Raw genomic sequence first — 23,693 nt, 5'->3', positions numbered from 1 at the left:
TTCAGTATAAACGTCCTGAGAAAAAGGGCATTTTTCTACCTAACTACAATATCTAGGACATCCCTCGTGATTCATTGGATAAGACGTCACCTTCCAGTGCAGCGGGTACAGATTCAATCTCTGGTTGGGGAGCTAAGACCACACATGCCTTGCGACCAAAAAACCAAAAACATAAAACAGAAGCAATATTGTAACATATTCAATAAAGACTTTAAAAACAGTCCCACGTTAAAAAACAAAAACGTTTTAAAAAACCACGCTATCATTACCACTAGCTTTTTAAAATCACGCTTGTCCTCAGTAAAGCTGGGTTTTTGTTTTAATGTTCATCCTGTCATATGCTAAGCACTGTGCTCTGTTGGGACATAAAGATAAACAAACAGAGTTCCTGCCTTTAAGAAGTCCAGTCTCCTGGGGAGACAGACATCTAAGACAGTGATTGTATTAGGCTGGGATGAGGGCCATAGTAGATTTATCTACTTTCCTTTCATTCAAGGAGTATGTCAGCAGAAATGTTCTTTCTGTGGGATAAAGAACTGTTCCCAGAGTGGTGTCCTGGAGTCCACACTCCATTCTGTGATTCAGCCTGACCGTGATGGACCTTCCTTCCCAACCAAGAGGGGCTTGCATCCATCTGGCAGTGAAGGATGAAAATAGCAGAGTGTCATTCCCTTCATCTGATTCTTTCAATTTCTGTATGAGAGTTGGCCAGGCACAGAAGAATAGGAAAGAAGCTATGAGAGCTAGGCTGAGGAATTGGGGGCTTTATTCTTCAGATCAGCTGTATTAAGCTGTATAAGCTACATTAATATATGTACTAACGTATATTAAGATATATGTTTGGCCATGAATACCAGAAGTGTACGTGCTCATTCGCTCATTCATGTCTGACTTTTTGCGACCCCATGGACTGTAGCCCGCCAGGTTTCTCTGTTCATGGGATTTCCCAGGCAAGAATACTGGAGTGGGTTGCCATTTCCTTCTCCAGGGGATCTCCCAACCCATGGATCGAACCCATGTCTTCTGCATTGGCAGGCAGATTCTTTACCACTGAGCCACCAGGAAAGATGAATACCAGAGACCCAAATTAACAGTGACTTAATCAAGATAAAAGTTTAGCTTTCACTTAACAGGAGATCAGTGGTCCAGGGCTGGAGTGCCGGCTCAGGTCCATGAGGTCATCCGGGGACCTAGACTCATGCTGGCTATCGCTCCATCATCCCCGCTGTGATATGTGGGCTGATGCCCTCACCTGTGTGATGCAAGATGGCTTGTCTCTACATCCACATGCCAGGCAATAGGATGGAAGAAGGGGGCAGCATGCGCCTTTCTTTTAAGGCATGTTTTAGAAAGACACACCTTATTTCTGTCTAGATCCCATTAGCCAGAATTTGCTTGTGTAGCCATACCTATTTACAAGAAGGTGCAGAGAAACATAGTCATCATTTGGAAGACCATATGCCATGCTAAGAATAAGTTTTATTCCCTATAAGAAAGGTGGAGTGATATGTACTAAGAGTCAACTTGCAGCCCCTTACATACTAGTACTTCTTTTATAAAAAAGAGCCTTCTGTAAGATTGAACCCTTCAGATGCTACTTAAAAATAGGTTTATCAGCAGAATAATTTTGGAATTTTAAGCATGGTATTGATCTCATAGATATTCATAATGCGGAATAGCATTAAAGGCTCTGAGAAGTTCTGCAGTAAAAGAACATGTCTGTCTTTGTTTAACCTGAAAAATCCCTTTGTATATATATATATATTTGCTGAAGCCCTTAGCTTTGGGAAACACTGCTTTGGGAATTATTGAAGTTTTTTCTTAGTTTGCAGCAATGCAAACATTTTTACAAGACTTTCACTCCCAGGGATTTTGTCAACAGAAACGTGTGCACATTGTGTCAGTCAAAATCAAGGTTTAGTCAAAGAAACAGAACCACTGGAGATAAATAAAGGGATTTATTGAACTTGTGCGTTTGTGGGAGCTGGGTAGATAGTCTGTGTAAGGCTGCTGTCTTTGTATCTGATTGCGGAGCTGGAGGTCTCTTGAGTAAAGCAGAAGAAATTGGAAAAGGAGAATAAGCTGCAGCTCATGAGAGTGGGTGGGAACGACAAGTCAGGCTGTCATTGCCTCCAGTTCTAATGACGTGGTGTCCTGACCCGATGACGCTGATGCCCTTCCTTGTGGAACTAAGCGTGTACCTGGGGAGTGAGTCAGAAGCCGAAAGAGGGTCCAGGGAAGGGAGATCCATCAGCAGCAGACCTGGTGCCCCTGCCCCACCAGGGTGTGATGAGCCTACACGATAAGCAACAACAGGTGTCAGCTTACCTGAAGCTCCCTCACTGACCTTCCCACAGAAACATAATATGGCTTCACTTCCCCTTCCCCGTCTCAACTGAAAACGTACAAAGAAGGGAATTCTGAGAAATGTGTATTAGCCCAGCCCGGTCATGCGTTACAAAGCTACTGCATGTGCAGTCACCAGATGACAAGTATGGAATTGTTTACAGCAGTGCTGTTTCTAATGGCTTCAAATAAGAAATAAGCTAAGTGTGCGTCAACAGTTAAGTAGATATGTAAGTTGTGTCACTAGCATAGGGTGGAAATAATAAATTAACAAAATGTTGCTATATGCATCCCCATGGATGAATCTTGCAAAAAATATGGAGCAAAAAAAAGACACGAATACAAATGATGATTGCATTTTTGTAAATTTCAAAAACAGCAAAGCTCATTTGTGGTGTTGGAAGTCAGGCTAATAGTTAGCCTTGAGAGAGGGCTAGTGACTCAGATGGGTTTCTGCTGTACTGATAATGTCCTGCTTCTTGGTCTGGGTTCTGCTCAGCCAGGTATGTTCACATTGGGAAAACTCACTGTGCCACACAGTTCTGATCTGTGCACTTTTCTAAACTTATCCTTCTGGACAACGTTTAGCTGCATTAATGTTTTAACAAGTCATTGAGTGCTCATGGACCTGCTGGATTAGAGGAAGGGAATTAAGTTAGAGCAAGTTGATCCCTCGTATGGAGTGGCATGGGGGCATGGAACAAGGCAGCAGATACTAGAAGAAGCAGATGTGAGAGGACAGGGTCTCCTAGAGGGTCACTGCAGGCTGTCCCTCTCTTCGGCTGGACATATGTTGCCATCATGAAGGGTTAGGACCCTGGGGACTTCCCTGGTGGTCCAGTGGCTAAGACTCTGTGCTCTCAATGCAGGGTGCCCAGGTTCGATCCCTGGTTGGGGAACTAGATCCCACATGCTGCAACTAGAGAGCCTGCATGCCACATCAAAGATCGAAGATCCTGTATGCTGCAACTAAGACCTGGTGCAGCCAAATAAATAAATAAATATTATTTTAAAAAAGAGTTGGGACTTTGTACACAGGAGGCTTATTAGCAGATGCAGCCACGTGGCACAGATCATAGATCTGGAGTAGATCGTGTAGATTTGGAGTGGGTCTCAGCACATTTGTAAGTTTCCTGGGTTTCCTGAGGTACAACGCAGGGTGGAAGCCACTGGACTTAAGAGACAGTAGACATGGATGCTAAGAGGAAAGAGAGGCATGTCGGGGGACCTTGGTGCTGGAAACCTTTCTCCCCATGCTTACCCCTGGTTCAGCATGCAGCATGCTTTTTCTTGTCTTTAACCCTGACAAATACGTTGGTCTAGCCTTTCTGTTGTGTGAAATCATAACTCCTTTTTCCACGCTTTTTGTTTTAGCTCATCATTGGGGTTTATGATTCCTCTCTTGAAAACACATTACTTGAAAGGGCTGTAGGCTGTGAATATAGAATAGGCTGAGTCCCTGTGATGTCCACCCGGTTCAGAGCCTGGGGTGTATACAGTTGGACCTCTGATGCCCTAAACAGTTATCTGAAAAGCATTGTTGTCTGGGATTATTAATGGTATTTCTGTTGCCTGGGAAATTAGGGTTTGCCATGTTGATGAGCAGTTTGTTCTAAAATGAAATCTTTACAAGTATCTTAATATTTTTATTTGGAAAAATTTTGAGTATGCTAGAAAACAGCAGGGCATATGCTGTAGTGTCCTCCCAAGCCTCTAGGAAACACTGGTCTTGTGAAATTCTCCGATTCTCTCAATCTGATGGAAGCTTGTCATTGTTGTATTCTAAAATCCCGTATTATACTCTGTCATGGAATTTAACATAACCTCCAGAACTGTAATCACCCGTCTCCTTGTTTATCTCTTTATCTAGCCCTGGAATCTAATCTGTTTGAGTTCAGGGACTATGTCTTATTTGACTTACAGCTCTAATGTCTGGCTCAGTAGAAACTCAGTAATTAGGGATAAGCGAATGAGCCCTTAAATTCTGAAAGCAAAGCACTGGTGTCTGGACCTTGGAGAAGAGCCTCATTTGAGGAGGGAGGAGAACTAGGGAAGGCAGCAGAGCTACACTGACCAGAAAGGAAGGAAAAGAACCAAGAGAGTGTTCTATCATGGAAGTCAAGGAAAAAATGGGAGAGACTTTTGAGGAATTATCAAATGCCACAATGAAACCAATGAAAATTTGAATTGAAAAGAGTTTGGGGGACTTCCCAGTGGTTCAGCAGATAAGACTGCACTCCCGGTGCAGGGGTGGGGCTCAGGTTTTACCCCCGGCTGGGCAACTAGATCCCTTTTGCTGTAACTAAAGATCCTGCATGCTGCAACTAAAACCTGGCGCGGCCAAATAAGTAAATTTTAGAAATAAATTTAAAAAAGAGTTTGGAGGTTTGTCAAAATCATTAGTGGCTATAGGAAAGCAAGATGGAAGCAGGATCTTGAGGGGTTAAGGAGAGAGTATGAGACCAGGAAATGGAGGTGGAGGGTCAAAACGTGTACCTAGATGTGAGGCTACAAAACAAAGGAGATGGGGAGGTGGCCAAGCAGAATGGCAGAAGCAAACCCAGCAGCCTCGCTAGGAAGAACTGTGTTCATTCAAAGGCAGAGATCAGAGGTGTCTTCAGTGCCCATCTCCCGGCCCGCAGGATGACTCAGGCACTCTGCCAGCCTGTGGCCAGTGGAGGGATGAGGCTGCATTTTGGTGGCTGAGTCAGCAGTTCATTTACTTGGAAGCCACATGCGCTCGGCCCTGCACTAAGCCCTTTGAATGATTTTTGTCTGTTTCAAACTTGTGTCTTCCCTTTCCTGCAGGAAACATGGTGGAATGGTGCTTACCCCAAGATATTGACCTTGAAGGCGTGGAGTTCAAGTCTATGGCCAGCGGATCCCATAAAATTCAGTCTGATTTCATGTAAGTGGTGCTGATTGCCAGTCTGCCCTGCATTGTTTTCTCTCCTCCTCTGCTTTCCCCAGAGAATAAGAGCTGTCATCAGGGCATCTTTAGGAAGTGTGTATAAGTGCCCTGAAAATATATGTACCGGTTTGTGTGTTTATATCAGTTTTGTAATAAGAAGCTCCCAAGCTTTTGTTAGGTTCTCATGACCCGAAAACGTTAAGAAGTCCTGCCATAGAGGTTCTTGCCTTTTCTAAGAGATGATTGATCCTCGCTTCAGGTTTGGCTTTAATGACCTCGCTTGAGGTTTTGGTTCCATTTGGGTTAACTCAAGACATGTATGTGCTAAAACTTGAAATTTCAGCTTTAAGTAAGGCTAGTTTGTAGTCCTGTGTGGTTAAGATTCTTGTGAGGAACAACTGGAACATATGGGTGACAGAGTAGCTTTCATCTTCTCATTGGGCTGAAACCGTGACAGGCACTTGTGAGAAAGGGGAAGGAAAACAAGTGACGGCTCTGGTCAAACGTTCTATTGAAAACATCAGAGACTCAGGAAGCGAGGAGAGCATCAACACGGTTTATGCTAATAAAACAGAGGTCACACATCAAGTCAGCTGTTATGCAGGAAAGGAAGGTCATGGTCAAAGGCAGTTGATCTGGGGTCAAGGGCAGCTGAACAGCAGGCTTTTCAGAGAGCAAGTCCTGGCTCCAGTGGGACAACCCTTAGTGAGTTCCAGTTTTTTTTTGAGCCTTGATTGTCCCATCTGTAAGGTTGAATGGCTTGGGCTCATTGTCCCCCTGAGATCCGCCCCCTTAAAAAAGGTTTTTCTCAGGCTGAACTTTCTCATGTAGAGCCCTGGACACAGTTATATCTTCTATTTGGGATGCCTCTCAAGGGACTTCCAGATGCTCCTGGTGGTAAAGAACCTGCCTGCCAATGCAGGAGACATAAGAGATGCAGGTTCCATCCCTGGGTGGCGAAGATCCCTTGGAGGAGGGCATGCAACCCACTCCAGTATCCTTGCCTGGAGAATCCCCATGGACAGAGGAGCCTGGTGGGCTACAGTCCATGGAGTCGCAAAGAGTTGGACACTGAAGTGACTTTAGCACACCTGTCAAGGGAAAAAACCAAAATTCCTGATTTTGAGCTATGCTACATGTTGGGTCTCTTTTAGCTATTTCCGGAAGGGGCCCTTCTTCGGCCTGGCCTGCTTCGCCAACATGCCGGTGGAAAGCGAGCTGGAGCGTGGTGCGCGGATGAAGTCCGTGGGCATCCTGTCTCCATCCTACACCCTGCTGTACCGGCACATGCACTTCCTGGAGAACCAAGTTCGGTGCGTGGGCCACGGGGCGGGAGGCGGCGGGCCGGCGGGTGATGGTGATGAGCCCTCGGGGTTAAAGGTCGTGCATCGATCAGAGCAGTAGGTGCCTCTCCGGGAACTTCCGTGGCCACGTTTCATGCCTCCGGCGGTGGGCTTTGTATTTCAGCCTGCGTCCTGCGTACTGATCCTTCACACTCGAGTGAAAGCTGGGGTCTATTTTGCTTTCAGTTTAACACTATCATCAGTTTTGTTTAATCAATTTGTTGACATGTACAGTGATCTTTACTTCCCCTCAACCACAATTAAACCTCCCTTCCAACTCCCACCCTCAACTCTTTTAAGACCTCATCATTTATTATTTGGAGTAATCGTTATCATGGGAGGGAATTAATAGGAAGGGAATTTTTAACAGAAGCTGCAAAACTGTTACTATTTCATATTTTTCCCCATCATGTGAGTAACCTAATTTTATTTCAGATTTTTGAGAAAGAAGTCTATCACTAATCCCTGAAGCATTGTTAAAATTTTAGCACATTTGCCTCTTTTCTGGTATGCGCGTGTGTGTGTACTTTAAAAAATTATTTATATACTTGGCACCATACACTATACATACTTTAACATCCCATCCTTTTAAAATGTATCATTATTTTAATTTTTTATATAACTGTCTTTCTTGATCAGCATCTTTGGAAGAATATGAAATGTAGTTTGCGGGGAAGATGTTTATTATTTAAAAATTAGTTAAAAGTACAAATGAACTTTTAAAATTCTCCCAAATCTTAGCACTTAGTAAGATGAAATATCCATTGTCAATATTCAGTGAATGTCATTCTAAAAAACATAATTTTCCAAAAGTAGAATTGGTTTAATGTATTTGTATATATCAGAGGAAAAGAGTAAGTGAAACTGAAGAAATTGTCAAACTTTGAGTATTTTTTTCACAGTAAGATGTATTATTTCTTGGAATATTCTGCCCAAGTTAAAGACAAGACTCTGAAAAACATGAAGATACAGTGTTATTCTTATTGAGAAATGGCATATATACAATAAAGTATACAAATCTTTGTGTAGGTGCCATTGGTGTTTTTAGGTTGTGTTTTAGGTGTAGACAGTCAGTTATGTTATACTTTTCCCCATAACTCCTCCCCTAATTTTTTTCTTAACTTTATATATTGTGAGGTTTATTACATTTAGCTCTGTAATCATAATTCCCATGATTCTTAAGTCTCATTTATGTGTTTACAACCACATCCCTGGCTTAACTGTGACTTACTGAGCTCCTGATACATTTCTTGGTTGGATTTTGCCATCAAGCACTTTTTTTTTGTCATAAAAGGATCGTGGGTGCTGCCTCCTCTGAAATCTTGCATGCTTAATGCTGTTGGTCTTTCCCCTTTACTCTTGGCTTGGGTATAAGATTCTTATATCTTTTCTCTTCTCTTCTCAGGATGCTGTAAATACTGTTCTGCTGTCTTCTGATATTGGTTATTTCAGAAAAGCCTCTGTTGTCTAGGTCCCTGTAGATGCTTTATCTGTGATGTTTCTGAACTTTTTTTGGTTTTTGTTTTTTGTTTTTTCTGGAATAGTTCTTCCTTTTTGATCCAGAGACATGATTTAATTTCAGGAACCTTTTCTTCTACCATGAAATACTCAACTTTTTCTCTGCATTTTTCCTTCTTCTTCAGGAACACCAGTTATGCTCAGGTTTTCTTGCCATTGTCCTGCATATTTTTCATTTTGATGGTTTAAAAAATTATTTATTCATCTTTGGCTGCACTGGGTCTTCTTTGCTGCGCGTGGGCTGTCTCTAGTTGTGGCGAGCAGGGGCTACTCTCTGGTTGGGGTCCACGGGCTTCTCACTGCAGTGGCTTCTCTTGTCGAGGAGCATAGGCTCTCGGGTGTGAGGGCTTTGGTCGTTGTGGCATGTGGGCACAGAAGCTGTGGCTCACAGGCTCTAGCACACAGGCTCTGTAGTCGTGGTCCACGGGCTTAGTTGTTCCACAGCATATGGGATCTTCCCGGAGCAGGGATCAAACCCGGGTCCCCTGCATTGGCAGGCGGATTCATAATGACTGGGCCACCAGGGAAGTCCCTGATGATTATTTTAATAGCTGTCGAATGTTAGAGCTGTCCCATTAATCCACTCCCTTATCCCCTGTGGTTGAGCAGTTGGCATGTTTCTAATTTTTTTTTTAACTGCTCCTCTACATTTTGGAGCTGTGATACATACTTTTCTGTATTTGAAATATTTCCTGAGTTTTGTGTCTCAGAAGTAATACTGAGAAAAAGAACATTTTTATTGGGATCTTGACACTTTAAAAAAATTATTACTCCTTTTGAAAAATTAATTTCCCAAGGAGGCAATACATTCTCATGGTTCAAAAGCTGAAAATTATAAGGAGGTATTATGTTAGTTAGAGTCCTGGCTAAATGGTGGTTAACAGAGGCCCTGAAATACGCTGGTTCAGATAAGACAGAAGATTCTTCTCCATGAAATGGCCTAGAAGTAGGCAGGTGTTCAGGGTGGGCAGCCTACGTTCCCACAATCATCCGGGGCCCACACTGTTCTCCTAGGAGAGATTTTTGTGTTCTCAGATGCCCTTCTCACCTGTTGAGAGCTGCTCACCACCACTAGATCTGCATTGCAGCCCACAGGTAGGAGGGAAAAGCCAGAGGTTCCATACATAACTTCTCATAACCCACGGTCAAGTCTTCAATCACAAAGACACAGCTGACAGCAAAGGACGCCAGGGAGGGTCGTCTCTGGCTGGGGGGCCTTGTGACCAGTTAACACGGGGTTAACTGTTCAGTATAGGAAGAAGAATGGTCTTAGGGGAAATTTTAGCAGCCTCTGCTTCAGTGTGCCCCCCTGGCAACCCAAGTATCTGTGTGTACTCTTCTTCCCACACACAGAGCACATTCCTTCCATCCTGAGACATCAGAGTCTCATCCAGTTAATGCTGGCAGTCTAAAATCTAAGGTATCTGTGTGATATGAGGCAATCAGGATATGGTTCCTCTTATTCTGAAAAGCTGTGAAGGAACAGTCAAGTCCTCCACTCCCCACCTCCCAAATGCAACATAGAAGATAGAGTAGGAGCCGTAATACAAACTCCTGTTTGAAAAAGAATGAGAAATACGAGCGGTCATTAGATCATAACGATAATGGAATTCTGCCCAGCAGGGATGGCAAAGACCTCCTGTAGTCACAGAGCAGGAGCTTCTGGCTACACTTTGGTTCTGCTCACTAGAATCCCCTTGTCCATTTTCCTCCCTGGCTCCCCACTTTGCCTTCTAGGGGATTCTTTATCTGTTTCCCACTGTAACTGCTTTTAAATTGAGCTTTGGAGAACTTTGGAGAAAGCTGCATAGCTTAAGAACATGTTTCCTGTGTGTGTAGGTCTGGAAGTCTAATGGTTTCTTTAAGGGACCAGAAAAGTCCCAGGCTTACACAAGGCCAAGCATGCGGCAGTCCAGACCCCTCAGAAACTCAGCAGGCTCCTGGGCTGTTTGCTTCCAGTCAGTTCCAGGTCAAAATACCCACTGCCAAACATCTCTCCTGGGTCTGAGCTTTTAAGTCAGCGCACTGTGGAGTAGTTCCTGCTCTTTGCTCGTGGCCAACCCATCTTTGCCTCATTTTAATGGCAACTGTCTTGAGACTGTAGCCTAAATCTGATCTTTATAAATGAACTTACCTTCATGTCTGGTGGAGAATAGTTAACTGGAGAATTTCTTGGAGGCTTTGAGAGAAAATCTTGGCCTCCTGCTTTTTGGGTCCAGAGAAATTGGTTTTTCCAGTCCCATTGAGTCCCAAATGTTTTGAGTCGCAACTAATTCATATTCTGGAACTCAGAATGTACACCCTTATGCTATATTTATTTCTGCTTGCACGCTGACCAGTTCTTGCTTGTTTTTATCTTAACTCTTGTAGTAGCTCATTAAAAACATTGAGGAGCCGTCAGTACCCTGTTTCTCACTGTTTGCCCTAAAGGCCCGAGTTCAGATGACACATGGCTTATCTTACAAGTTATTGACGCTCTAGTGAAGTTTTTTTGCTGCAGTAATAACAAGGATTACCAGCTTGTCAGTCTGCAATGTTTATTTTCTTACCATTTTCCCTTGCCAGCTGCTAAGCCAATGCACTATTGTTGATCATGGAAACTCATATCTACATATCATTTTCTACTTTAGCTGAGTCCAGGCTAAGTTGCTGTAAAAAAGAGACCCAAAATACAGAGACAGAAGTACAACTTTTCTGGCATGATAATTCCAGAGAGAGGGAAGTAGTCTGGTGTGGCAGACTTTGTTCCACTGGGTCATTTTGGGACCCAAGCCTTTCTGTTTTGTATCCTGCCATCTCCTAGAATATTGTCCTCACCCACATGGTAAAAACTGATTCACCGTTAGCAGGTCGTGTCCCAGGCTGCCAGAGGGGGGACATTGCAGGAATCCTAGAAATTGAACACGTAACTTCTGCCCACATTTCATTGGCCAGGTTTTAGTTACTAGCCCCACCTAGCAGCAAGACAGTTTAGGAAATGGGGTTTTTAACTGGCTGGTCATGTGGTCAGCTAAAATCTGAAAGGTTCTATTACTAAGGGAAGAAGAGAGTGGCAGTATCAACCACTGGCATTAAAAAGCAAAACATTCAGAGTTCCCACATCCATCCAGTAATCCTGGTCATCGCGCTCATTTCCCTTGCATCTTTCCTAAGCTCTTTGTTTATACATATACAAATACAAATGTACATTCTTATTTTCCCCCTTTCATACAAAAAGTAGCATATTATACACATTATCTGCACCTTGCCTTGTTCATTCAACCGTGTATCTGGGAGATCTTTTCATATTCATACACAGAGACCTTCTTCACTGTTTCTCACGGTTGTATTACAAAAGAACCTTGCTTGCTTTATCAGGTCTCTTCAGTTTAGTTCAGTCAGTACGTCATGTCCAACTTTTTGTGACCCCATGGACTGCAGCACGCCAGGCGTCCCTATCCATCACCAACTTCCAGAGCTTGCTCAAACTCATGTCCATTGAGTCAGTGATGCCATCCAGCCATCTCATCCTCTGTCGTCCCCTTCTCCACCTGCCTTCAATCTTTCCCAGCATCAGGGTCTTTTCCAATGAGTCAGTTCTTCACATCAGGTGGCCAAAGTACTGGAGCTTCAGCTTCAGCATCAGTCCTTCCAATGAATCTTCAGGACTGATTTCCTTTAGGATGGACTGGTTTGATCTCCTTGCAGTCCAAGGGACTCTCAAGAGTCTTCTCCAGCACCACAGTACAAAAGTATCAATTCTTTGGCACTCAGGTTTCTTACTGATAGACATTTGGTTGTTTGCAGTCTTTTTCTGTGGTGCTGCTGCACTGGATACCTGTGAGCAAGTATCCCTTCACACATGAGCAGTATATGTGTACATTAAGTTTTTAGAAATGAAATTGGTGATTCAAAGGGCATGTGTATTTCTAATTTTAATAGATACTTTCAAGTTGCTTTATACAGAGATTGTACCATTTCACATGCCCAGCAGTAGTGCAGGAGAATACTGTTTGCTCACAGCATTGCCCACACAAAAATACAACTTTGGATTTTTGGCATTCTGATGCATAAAGCACAGTTGTTGTTTCTGTTCTCTCGGTCATGTTTGACTCTTTTGTGACCCCATGGACTGTAGCCCACCAGGCTCCTCTCTGTCCATGGGATTTCCTAGGCAAGAGTACTGGAGTGGGTTGCCATTCCCTTCTCCAGGGTATCTTTCCGGACCAGGGATCGAACCCACATCTCCTGCATTGCAGGCAGATTCTTTGCCATCTGAGCCACCAGGGAAGCCATAAAACACATTATAAATTTACATTTTTCTTAGGAGTGAGGACAAGCACCTTTATATGTGCTTGAGGTATTTATATTTCTTTTTCCATGAACTGTTCCTAGCCTTTGCTACATTATATTTTGGTCATTGGTCTTTTCTTATTAATTTACAGTTCTTTGTATAGTATGGAGATTTATTCTTTGTGATATAAATGGAAAATATTTTTCCACTTTGTCATTTGTCTCTCTTAAAAAATTATTTGTTTATTTAGGCTGCGCTGGGTCTTTGTTGCTGCCTGGGCTTTTCTCTAGTTGCTGAGAGTGGGGGTCGCTGTCTGGTTGGGGTGCGCAGGCTTCTCACTGCAGTGGCTTCTCTTGTTGCAGAGAACAGGCCCGAGGGTGGGTGGCTTCAGCAGTTGCAGCTCCTGGACTCCAGAGCACAGGCTCCATATTTGTGGCACATGGGCTTTGGTGCTCCATGGTATGTGGGATCTTCCCAGATCAGGGACCAAACCCATGTCTCCTGCATTGACAGGCAGATTCTTTATCACTGAGCCAGCAGGGAAGCCCGCTGTCATTTGTCTTTCAACATTCCTTTTTGTTTGTTGTGCAGATTTTTCTTCATTTTCTTTTTTTCTTCACTGTATTCAGTACTTTTATATGGCTTAGAGATTTTGAATCATAACTAGAAAGGTTTTCCAGCTTGATGATTAAAGAGAGCTCAGGTAACATGAGAGAAGGACTTGCATGAGAGCGTATGAGGAAAGAACATAGTGATAGAAGCCCAGGTGTACCCAGGGATAATACATGATTGTAGCAGTGACTTCTATAAAAATTCACTAACTTGTTTTTTTAAAATACTGAATCTATGTTTTATATTTATTTTTACGTATGATACCCTAACCTTTTTTGTTAGTATTTCATCCACAACTCTTGACGTCTCTATCTCCCTAATTAGTCTTTCCTATGATTCTTTTTTATTAATCAGAATATATTGGAGAACTGTTTTATAATTTTAAAGGATTAGTCAGAAAAATGAAGAGGGCGTGTTATAAAATAAAAGGGACTTAAACACATAACCACATTTTTTATCTTGCTTAGATCATGATAGAAACTACCAACTGTAACATTTAGGGGACAGTTGATATAATTTGAAAGTGGACTGCGTATTAGTTTGTGTTAAAAGCATTATTATTTTGTTGGGTGAGATAATGGCATGGTAGTTACATTATTTTTTTAAAAGATTTTATTAAAGATGCATACTGATGTATTTATGGGTAAAATGTTATAAGGGATCTGCTTTATAACATTTCAGGAAAAAGAGTGATGGGCATTGGGAAGGATAAAGTATAGCTGTAACAACCATATTGATCAAATATTGACTGTTGTTGAAACTAAGTGGTGGATAACGGGGTCTATTATTCTCTTCTTTCTACTTTTTGTGTATGTTTGAAATTTTCCATATTGAAAAATTTAAAAAGACTAAATAGAAAATTAACATAGAGTTATTACAGAAAACTGAAAAATGGGCAAAGGCTAATGGGTTAAAAATGAACATGATCCCACCAGGCAGACCTATCTGCTGTTAACATTTATATCCTCCTGGTCTTTTCCCCATGTGTAAATATGTCCATACACATTAATTTTTTAGAAAAGAAGATTGAGGTCACTCAGTGTCTAAATATTCTAACTGAAAGATATTTAACCTTTTACTGTATCATGAACAAGAGTCCTTATCATCATTCTGGTGGTTTCCAAGCATTTGGGGAAGATCCCCTGGAGAAGGAAATGGCAACCACTCCAGCATTCTTGCCTGGAGAATCCCGTGGACAGAGGAGCCTGGCGGGCTATAGTCCACAGGGTCCCAAAGAGCTGGACACGACTGAGATGACAGAACACAGCACACAAGCATTTCAATATATAGATGTATCACAATTTAACTGTTTCACTGTTTTATTTGTAAGATTTTTTTTTTTTTTTGATGTGGACCATTTCTATAGTCTTTATTGAATTTGTTACGATATTCTCTTTTATGTTTTGGTTTTTTGGTGAGTCATGTGGGATCTGAGTTCCCCAACCAGGGATGGAGCCCACACCCTCTGCTCTGGCAGGTGAAGTCTTAACCCCTGGACTACCAGGGGAGTCCCTATTTCACTGTTTTTGTAGCTTTTAGGTGGTTCTTATTTTTCACCACCATGAACATGAATATCCTTACGAATAAATCATTGTTCGTATCCACATATAGATCCTTAGGCCTTGATCCTGAAAATGGAATCATTGGGTTGGAGGGTACATCCAGGGTATGCAGTTTTACACAAATGTCAAGTGACCTTTCCGAAAGACAGTACTGCACCAGTGATAAACGGGAATGCCTGTTTTTCTGTACTTGCAAGGCCAGAAGACAGAGTGGTTCAGACTGGTCATGAGTGTCAGAAGTGAAGAAGTGGCATTGCTGTGCAGAGGTATCCCTGATGCTTACACTGGGCGCGTGATGGCCCGGTGTGCTGGGGGAAGGCAGGGCTAGTCGTGGTGAGTGTCTGTGTGGCCGTACAGCTTACGTCATATTAGTGAAGGGGCTGTGGGCTTAAGCAGCAACCCAGTGTCTCTGGTTCTTGAGAAGAATCCTTGATGTGACTCAGATCAGTAGCACACACACTGCCAGTTACCCTCTCGTTTTTACGTTGTCATGGCTCGTGGGCGGTTCCTGTAGATGCTCAGCCTGTGCGTCTCCATCTCTGCCTTGTATGTATCACCCACCTGAATCATCTTTGAAACCCAGCTTATCTTCTAAACTCTCAGGCTTGTTTCAGTACTTTTTGGTTTATCTTGGTGTTACGGTTTGATAATCATTCTTGCTCAATTGCAAAATCTATATTGTGTTTAAATTTTGAGGCTTTCATAAAACGGCTGTGTAACACGTATCCGGGAACTGCCAATTTATATTTATGTCTGTGTCCGTGTCCATACTCCATGTCCCTGCTTCATTCTGTTCCATCAGCCAGTGGTATCTTAGGCTGTCAGAGGACAGGATTCTGAAACTACCTTTTAGTGTAAGAGATTCTAACTTTGTAGTGAGCTTTTCTTTAGACTCTTGGTTCAAGTATAGAGTTTGATGGAGTCAAACAGGTAAGACCATTAATTGAGAAGCAAATCAGCAAACAATGAACCTAGAAAATATAGCCAAGATGATAGTATTAAAAATACAATAAAATGCTTCCCACTGTTCCTTTTAAGGAAATTAGGTCTTAATAAAATTACCCTTGAACTTAATTGTCTACATGCTATTTTGTAGTAATAAAGCTTTTGTCCCTTTGACATATCCTTGAGGGTTGTCTAAAGTCTGCCATCTTCTCAGAATAGCTGGACACAGCTTAGCCCTCATGGGTTTCCTGTCTAGACTGTGAACATTTGTAAGAGTGAAAGAAAGGATTATAGGGACTTTCCTGGTGGTCCAGTGGTTAAGATTCCACACTTCCAATGCAGGAGGCGTGGGTTTGATCCCTGGCTGGGGAACTAGATCTGACATGCTGTGCAGCCCAATAAAAGAAAACCAGAAGTGATTATAAGCACACACACCCTCAGAGTCATTTATTATTACATCACACGGCTGCTTCCTTGTGCAGAGGTTAAAGTGTAGGAACCACCGAAGTAGAGAGCTGTCACTCAGAGAGGAGTTTATTTTAGTAATGATTTTTTGGGGTGTACTTGGTGATTTTTTGTTGTTGTTTGTTTTTAAAATGTAAATTTGCCCAAAGGTCTCTTCCAGGGCTTGCCCTGAATCTTCCCCTGTTTCCCTACTGTTTCTAAGCCTCCCCTGTGCGCCTGGCTAGATGCTGCCCATGTGCTAGGGAGGAAGGAACCTGGGGTTTTGTGTGCTGTGCTTCGCCCTTCAGCCGTGTCTGACTCTTTGCAACCCCATGGACTGTAGCCCGCCAAGCTCCTCTGTCCATGGGATTTTCTAGGCAAGAATATTGGAGTGGGTTGCCATTTCCTCCTCTAGGGCATCTTCCCACCCATCTTCAAACCCATGTCTCCTGCATTGGCAGGCGGATTCTTTACCACTGTGCCACCTGGGAAGCCCGCCAGGTATTCTATAAGAAGCTGAAATAGATCACAGACTGTCCTGGGCGCTTTTTCTACTCAGCTCCATTTTCACCTCACAATACTATTGCAGTGGTACTGTTATCTACGGGAAGAAAAGCAGATTTCGGAAAGTTCAGTACTGTCACTGAGCGCTCACAGGGAAGAAGTGGCAGCTTTAGCCTTGACATCAGGAGCCGTCGGTCCCTCTGGAGCAGGGATGGGTGGGGAGCAGCAAGGTACCTGGTGGACCGTGCAGATCTGGAATCTGAGCCTTGCGTGACGGTGTTTGGGCGAAGCCAGCAGTGACAGGCTGGGGGCATTGCCTTCCAGTTGTCATTGTGCCAGGGCCAGCTGTAATTAGGGGAGCCTCCCCTGGCTCAGAAAAACTCTATTTTGATTCTCTTTCATTGCAGTATGATGGAAATTGTAGAGTTCTAAGGCCATTTAAATGGACTAAAAAAGTTTTAGTTGTTTTTTTTTTTTTTTAATTTTTTCTTCTGTTCGTGTCCTAAGGCTGCTGTAACAAAGTACCACAAACTAAGTGATGATTGAGAACAACAGAAATGTATTGTCTTACAGTTCTGGAGGCTGGAAGTATAAAATCCAGGTGTCAGCAGGCTTGGTTTCTGCCCAGGGCTCTGAGAGAGAATCTAGTGGTTGCTCCTCTCCTGGCTTCCGACGATCTTGGCTGTTGCTGGCTTGTAGATTTATCACTCCGATCCTTCACTTGCACACAATGTTCTCGCGTGTGTCTGTGCTTCCAAATTCCCCCTCTTACAAAGATACCAGTTGGGACTTTGCTGGTGGTCCAGTAGTTAAGATGCCACACTTCCACTGAAGGGGGCACAGGTTTGATCCGTGGTCAGGGCGCTAAGATCCCGTATGCAGCGCAGTGTGGCCAAAAAATAAAAAACAAAGACACCAGTCATTCTAGATTATGACCTCATTTTAAATTCAGCCTCTGTTACACTTTCAGCAAACATAGTGCCAAAATGGTACCCATGGTCCTCCTGTGCTTGACCTGAAGGCAGGATTGGATTCTCCATTGACCAAATGGTCCAGGGCCTTAGTGTAGCTTTCTTGGCTTTGGGATCAGTTGACAGAATTGCCCACAGCCAAGTCTCTGCCACCTGTGCAGGATGGAGTGGGGGGAGAAAAGGTCCTGAGCTCTTTATTACTTGGTTCAAACATAAGCCCTTTGTGACCTCCAATAGTTGTTTTCCATTGTTTGAGACGAGCAAGAAGACAAACTTGCTCTCTAAACAAAGAGCAGCTTTTAAGCAGGGAATGTGTGGTCTTCCAAGTTTCCCCCTTCTCATCACCAACTGCCATTCTCTGGGAAGCATCCTTCACTCCAGAACAATGGACATTAGTTATAGTCTGTTAATTCCTCCTGTTTCCCACGAGAAGGAGCTTGTGTCCACAGCACTGTCAGGGAGTTTCAGAGCCTATCTTAGAGCTTTTGCTAAGGAACTTGTAACATCGAAGGAAGTGTCCTAGGCAACCTCTGGAAGGGAGGCTTTTAGTTTATCCAGGCTTTTGCCCTCCCCCACCCCAAGCATTGCTGCCCCTGGGGCCGGGCAGTGAGGGCAGGGCTGCGGTCAGAGCCGTTCTCACTGTGCATGTGTCTCGTGCAGACACCAGCTGGAGACCCCGGGTCATTACTCTCACCTGGCTGCCTTCTATGAGGACAAGAAGGGGGTGCTCCACGCCGGTCCGGGGAGAGGTGGCAGCCTGCCCCCCGTCTACTGGCTGCCTTCCATCCACCGATACATGTACCCCGAGATGAAGGTAGGTCAGCCAAAGCCTCACGCAGTCCCGGGCTTGGGTCTGGGGACAGTGGTTGCTGATAATTGTTTTCATGAATAAGGAAATTTGTGTCTTGGGCTAATGCCCAAAGTCTGCTTTTGATAGAATAGGATTGTAACTTCAGCATTTGGTTCTTATTTAAAACATAAGGCAAGTTATCTTAAACAATATGCTTTGTAATACTTCCATAATAGTGGTGCAAAGCCATATGGAGGGCCCAGTTGTGGTGGACTTCTGGGGGTGACGAGTGGATCTGATTCTTGTGATTGCTTCGGTTTTAAAGGCAGACATTTGAACTAAAAGTGAAGTGTTTGAACAGTTGAGATATTTCTTAGTTACCGTATTTTTAATATTACTTTATTGTATATTTTTTCTGAATTACTTTGCACTAGAATATGTTTATTTACCATTAAGAGAAGACCCAAGCAAGTGTTAGATGTTGGGAGGGTACAAAGAGCCTCCCCCTTTCCCTTCTCTGCCAGCTCTGCCCTCCCCATCCTCGTTCACTTCCTCCTCCTCCATCCCCCTCCTCATCCCCCTTGTCCTTCATCCCTCTCCTCCTCCTCTATCCCCCTCCTCATCCACCTCCCCTCCTCCATCCCCCTCCTCCCCCCGCAGCCTCCTCCTCCTCCATCCCCTTCCTCCTCCATCCTCCTTCTCGTCCACCTCCTCCTCCATCCCCCTACAATCCCCCTCCTCTTCTTCCATCCCTTCCTCCTTGTCCACCTCCTCCTCCATCCCCCTACTCGTCCAGCTCCCTCTCCTCCCCCCCTCCATCCCCCTCCTCCTCCCGCAGCCTCCTCCTCCCCCATCCCCTTCCTCCTCCATCCTCCTCCTTGTCCACCTCCTCCTCCATCCCACTACCATCCCCCTCCTCCTCTGTCCCCCTCCTCCTCTTCCATCCCTTCCTCCTTGTCCACCTCCTCCTCCATCCCCCTACTCATCCACCTCCCCTTCCTCCATCCCCCTCCCCTCCTCCATCCCCCTCCCCTCCTCCATCCCCCTCCTCCTCTTCCATCCTCCTCCTCCTCCATCTCCCTCCTCCTCTTCCTCCACCCCCCTCCTCCTCCTTCATCCCCTTCCTCCTCTTCCTCCATCCCTCTCCTCCATTTCCATGCCCCTCCTCCATTGTCCTCTTCCATCCCCTGCTCGTCCCCCTCCTCCATTCTCCATCCCCCTCCTCCATCCCCCTCCTCCTCCTCCATCCCCCTCCTCCATCCCCCTCCTCCTCTTCCTTCATCCCTCTCCTCCTTCTCCATGCCCCTCCTCCATTGCCCTCTTCCATCCCCCTGCTCATCCCCCTCCTCCATCCCCCTCCCCATCTTCCACCCCCTCTCCTTCTCTAACCCCCTCCCTCCTCCTCCACCCCGTCTTCCTCCTCCATCCCCTCTCCCCTCCCCTACAGGTGGCCACAAGATACTTCAGTGCAAATTTCAGGCTCCCTGGTAGAGAAATTATACCATGAGTTTGAGAGGACTCTGAGAAGGCATCTTGGAAGAGGCACTTAAGGTATTTAACGGGGGCAAAGTGAGGGATGCTAAGTCCAGGCTGAGGGAAGGCATGAGCCACAGTGGGGGCCATGGTCCAGCACTCTGCCAGCACCTTCTGTGCGTTAGACGTTCTGCGGACTCTCTCTGTGTCTGTGGCAACTCTCTTTAAAGTGGATTTTTTTTTTTTTTCAATCCATGTTTTAAAGGTTCAGTGACTTGCTTAAGGCCTTACAACTAGTAGGAGATAGAGCCAGGATATAAACACAGGCCTGGTGCCAAGGCCGGGGCTCAGTCCCTCCCACTCCATTGCCTTGTGGGGATGTGCGTGAGAAATCACAGGGCGAGTTCATGGGCGTGAGAAGACTGGTTTGACTGTGATGAATATCAGTGTCATCTGGCCAGGAGAAAAAAGTGGAAAAATAGGTTGCAGTCAGATTGGAAAGAACCTTAACTGTTAGACCATGGTATTTGAATCTGAATAAGTACTGGTTGGGGTCTCGTTAGGAAAACACAAACTATGCCAGGTATTTCAAACTGATTCAATACAGAGAATCGGTAATACAGGAGTTGGAAAACCAAAGGCACAGAGAGGTAACAAAATAACCTAAACACTAGAAATACAGACAGTGGCGACCACCCTATGTTGGTTACCTGTTGCTGCATCAGAAGTTGCCCTCAAATTAATGGTTTAAAATGAAAGTGAAAGTCACTCAGTCGGGTCTGATTCTCTGTGACCCCATGGACTACAGTCCATGGAATTCTCCAGGCCAGAATACTGGAGTGGGCAGCCTTTCCCTTCTCCAGGGGATCTTCCCAACCCAGGGATGGAACCCAGGTCTCCCGCATCGCAGGCGGATTCTTTACCAGCTGAGTCACATCTCTCCGTTTCTGTGAGTCAGGGATCCAGGCTTTGCTGGGCCCTCTGCAAGACTGCAGTCAAGGTGTCCCTCACGACTGGGGGCTTATCTGACAGCTCAGCTTGGAGAATATCCACTTGTGAGTTCACATAATTGTTGGGAGGATTGAGTTCCTTGAGGGCTGTTGAACTGAGAGCGTTGCTGACTGTTTAGTGCCCCCGACAATAAACAAACACGTTGGGTCTCTCCAACATGATGGCTTCCTTCATCAAAGCCAACCTGTGAAAAAGTCTGCAGGCAAGGTGGAAGTCCCAATCCGTTGTAGTCATTGTGGAAGTCACAACACTGTAGTGTTGCCATAGTCTGGTGGTTAAAAGCTGAGTTACTCAAGAGGAAAAGAGGATTGCATAGATAGGCAGTAGATAACCAGTGAGTGGGGGAGGGGTTGGTGGTATACCTGGGCTTTTTGAGGCTGCCTGCCATGCATCCCCAGGGCTGGAGTAAGAAAGAGGGGAAAGTGACAGGAAGTGACATCTGAACTGCAGGAACTCAGAGGAGGGGCTCGGCGGAGGTGGTTCTCAGACCGCTTAGGGAGGCCCAGTGCACCTGGGCCTGGTGTGGGCAGGGCTTGCCTAGGGCCGGGGATGCCAGGAATAGCTGGAGTCTAGAATGGAGGTGTCCTCTGCCCCTGGAGCGATACCAGCGGAAGCTGGACCCTGAAACTGGAAGCCTCCCCCCACCCTCCAGTCTCCAGGCACTGCCCCCCATTGGCAGAACCAGCCACCAGGCATGAGAGTCCGGCAAAGGTAGTTTGAAGATTTCCCGGGCGTGTGCTGCGAGGCAATAACTAAGAAGCTGTCAGAGGATCATTAGGGCAATTCCGGGCCTGTACTGATGAAAACCTACTTTCTTTCTCTTCACTCCTAACTCTGACCCTCTTTTTCCTTCTGAGTTCAAGGCTGTCTCCAAACCCACAGGGAGGTGACCAGCATCTGACCTGGGTGCCCTAGATTCTTCTCCCCAAGATGCCAAGAAGGGGACCAAAGGGAGAAAAAGTGAAATCACCTCTGTTTTTTGCCTTATTGTGGGCAGACATTGTTAAACCCTGGGAGATGCAGGGAAAAGGATACCTTAATAGGTTGCATGTAGAAATGTGAACAGTCTTCTTTAAAATAAAAACAATTTGTTAGTGCTTTATTAAAAATCAAAATATTCCACCCTTTGATCTGATAGTCCCACTCCTAGAGATCTGTCTTCTATCTGTAAACCACCAGAGTGTCATGATGTCTGTATGAACATGTTTAATTCAATATTGTTCAGAGTGGTAGACAAATAGAACACTCTGTACATTACATAGCCATTCAGAATAATGAAGTAGAGCATAACTAGTTGACAAGGGATGCTTTACTAGGAAGTATTGTGAGAGAATAGCAAAGAGCTGAAAACTATATATGATGTTATCACTTTTGTAAAATAATCACTGCCTTGGGTATGTACAAACATGTAGATATATCCATATACACACATGAACATATATACATATATGCATCCATGTCCACATACGCACATGAACATGGAAAAAAATATGGATGGGTGTGATATAGGTAATTAACACATATTATCTTGGGGTGAGGTGGCTTTGGAGGGACAATGCTTATATATGTAAAAGAGGAAAAGACCAGGGGAAAAAATGACAGTACTAATTAACATGGTATATTTGATAGTCTGTTCAAATATATCACACATGTGTACATATGAAGAAATTGTTATGTAACCTCTCTATTGAAATATAACATTTGTTGCAACTGGTTGAAAGCTGTAAGTTTACTATAGGTCAATGAATTTTTTACAAAGTGAACAGATATATAAAGAAAATCATAAAATAAACTTATAAAGTAGAGGTCAGATCTAAGCAGAGGGAAGGAAAAACCTGGAAGGTAAGAGGAAGGCAGGATGATGGAGACCTCTCTGAGCAGCCCAACAACAGCTAGTAAATGCTCCCCCAGGGAAATAAGGGAGTGAGAGAGAGAAGTCGGGGGACTGAGTCCCAGGAGTGGATGGATTTCCTAGGGGGATGAAGGTGAAAGGTGAGGGATGAAGTGTGAATCTGAGGGACCTACCAGCGACAGTTAGGGAGTAAGAAGAGGATGGGGTGCCTGACATGAAAAGCTGGAGGGAAACCTAACGGTAGGAACTGTGCAAGTCCAGAAGAGAAGGTTCTCTGTAAAAGCTCCAAGGCCCAGAGAAGGGAAATGTGTTGAGGTGAAAGCACAGGAGAAGTGTGTGGTATCATGCAGTCGGGGTGCAGCCTAGCACCGTGTCTCAGCAGAGAGAACGCCCCCTCGCTGGGCTGCTGCCCGTTTGCCCTGGCACAGGCCATGCCCAGCGCCCCAGCTACTTGTGGTTCCCAGAAAGCAGCTTGTTCTCATACCTCAGGGCCTTTGTACACTCTCCTGCCGCCCCCTGCCCCTCTTTCAACGCAGCTCTCATCAGGCTGGTGTGCCTGCTTCTTCCACTGGCTTGTAAACCACACACTTTGTCCTGGAAGTGACCTTCCAAAACATTCACAGAGCACTTGGCTTGAAGCCTGGTGTCTTGTCAGTGACAGTTGCGTCGTGTGGCTTTCCCATGTGCCAAGTGTTGCACACGAATTTTCTCAAGTGTTTCTTCTAGTCGTATGAGGGATGTGATGATATAGCCCCATTTTACAGGTAAAGAAAGTGAACCAGAAACGTGGGCTGGCTTTCCTGAGGTCTCCCTGTCAGTGAAGGGCAGAGCAGAACCCCGGTCTCCGACTTCCCCTGGGTCAGACAGAGCTCATGCAGTTGCTCCTGGAATATGTCCTGGCTCCTCTGCCCGCCTGGGAGGCAACCCTCAGGGTTGAGGGGTCCTGGCATCCAGCACTGAGAGGAGGTGGGGGTGGAGTTGGGACAAGGGGATGGAGTTAGGTATGGGGGTGGGGTTAGGTGCAGGGGGTGGAGTTAGGTGCAGAGGGTGGGGTTAGGTTCCAGGGAGTAGGGTTAGGTGCAGGAGGTGGGGTTAGGTGTAGGTGGGTGGGGTTAGGTGCAGGTGGGTGGGGCTAGGT

General features: G+C 44.9%; 1 protein-coding gene and 1 non-coding gene across 3 annotated transcripts in view; both read left to right on the top strand.

The window, feature by feature from the left end:
* Positions 1-23,693, top strand: part of DENND11 (DENN domain containing 11) — a 49,542-nt gene that overhangs the window by 13,657 nt on the left and 12,192 nt on the right. For both annotated transcript variants that reach the window (XM_043872301.1, XM_043872300.1), the window contains exons 2-4: positions 5,155-5,254; positions 6,412-6,570; positions 18,090-18,243. In XM_043872301.1, the coding sequence (XP_043728236.1) occupies positions 5,160-5,254; positions 6,412-6,570; positions 18,090-18,243 (408 nt within the window). In that variant the 5' untranslated portion in view covers positions 5,155-5,159. The remainder of the gene's footprint in view (positions 1-5,154; positions 5,255-6,411; positions 6,571-18,089; positions 18,244-23,693) is intronic.
* On the top strand, positions 3,173-3,245 carry TRNAE-CUC. The gene has a single exon. It is a non-coding gene; the product is annotated as a tRNA-Glu (tRNA).

This window comes from Cervus elaphus, chromosome 18, assembly GCF_910594005.1.
Source record: "Cervus elaphus chromosome 18, mCerEla1.1, whole genome shotgun sequence".
NCBI classification, from domain to species: domain Eukaryota; kingdom Metazoa; phylum Chordata; class Mammalia; order Artiodactyla; family Cervidae; genus Cervus; species Cervus elaphus.
Note: the sequence above shows the minus strand (reverse complement) of the source record. Positions and strands in the feature narration are given on the sequence as shown.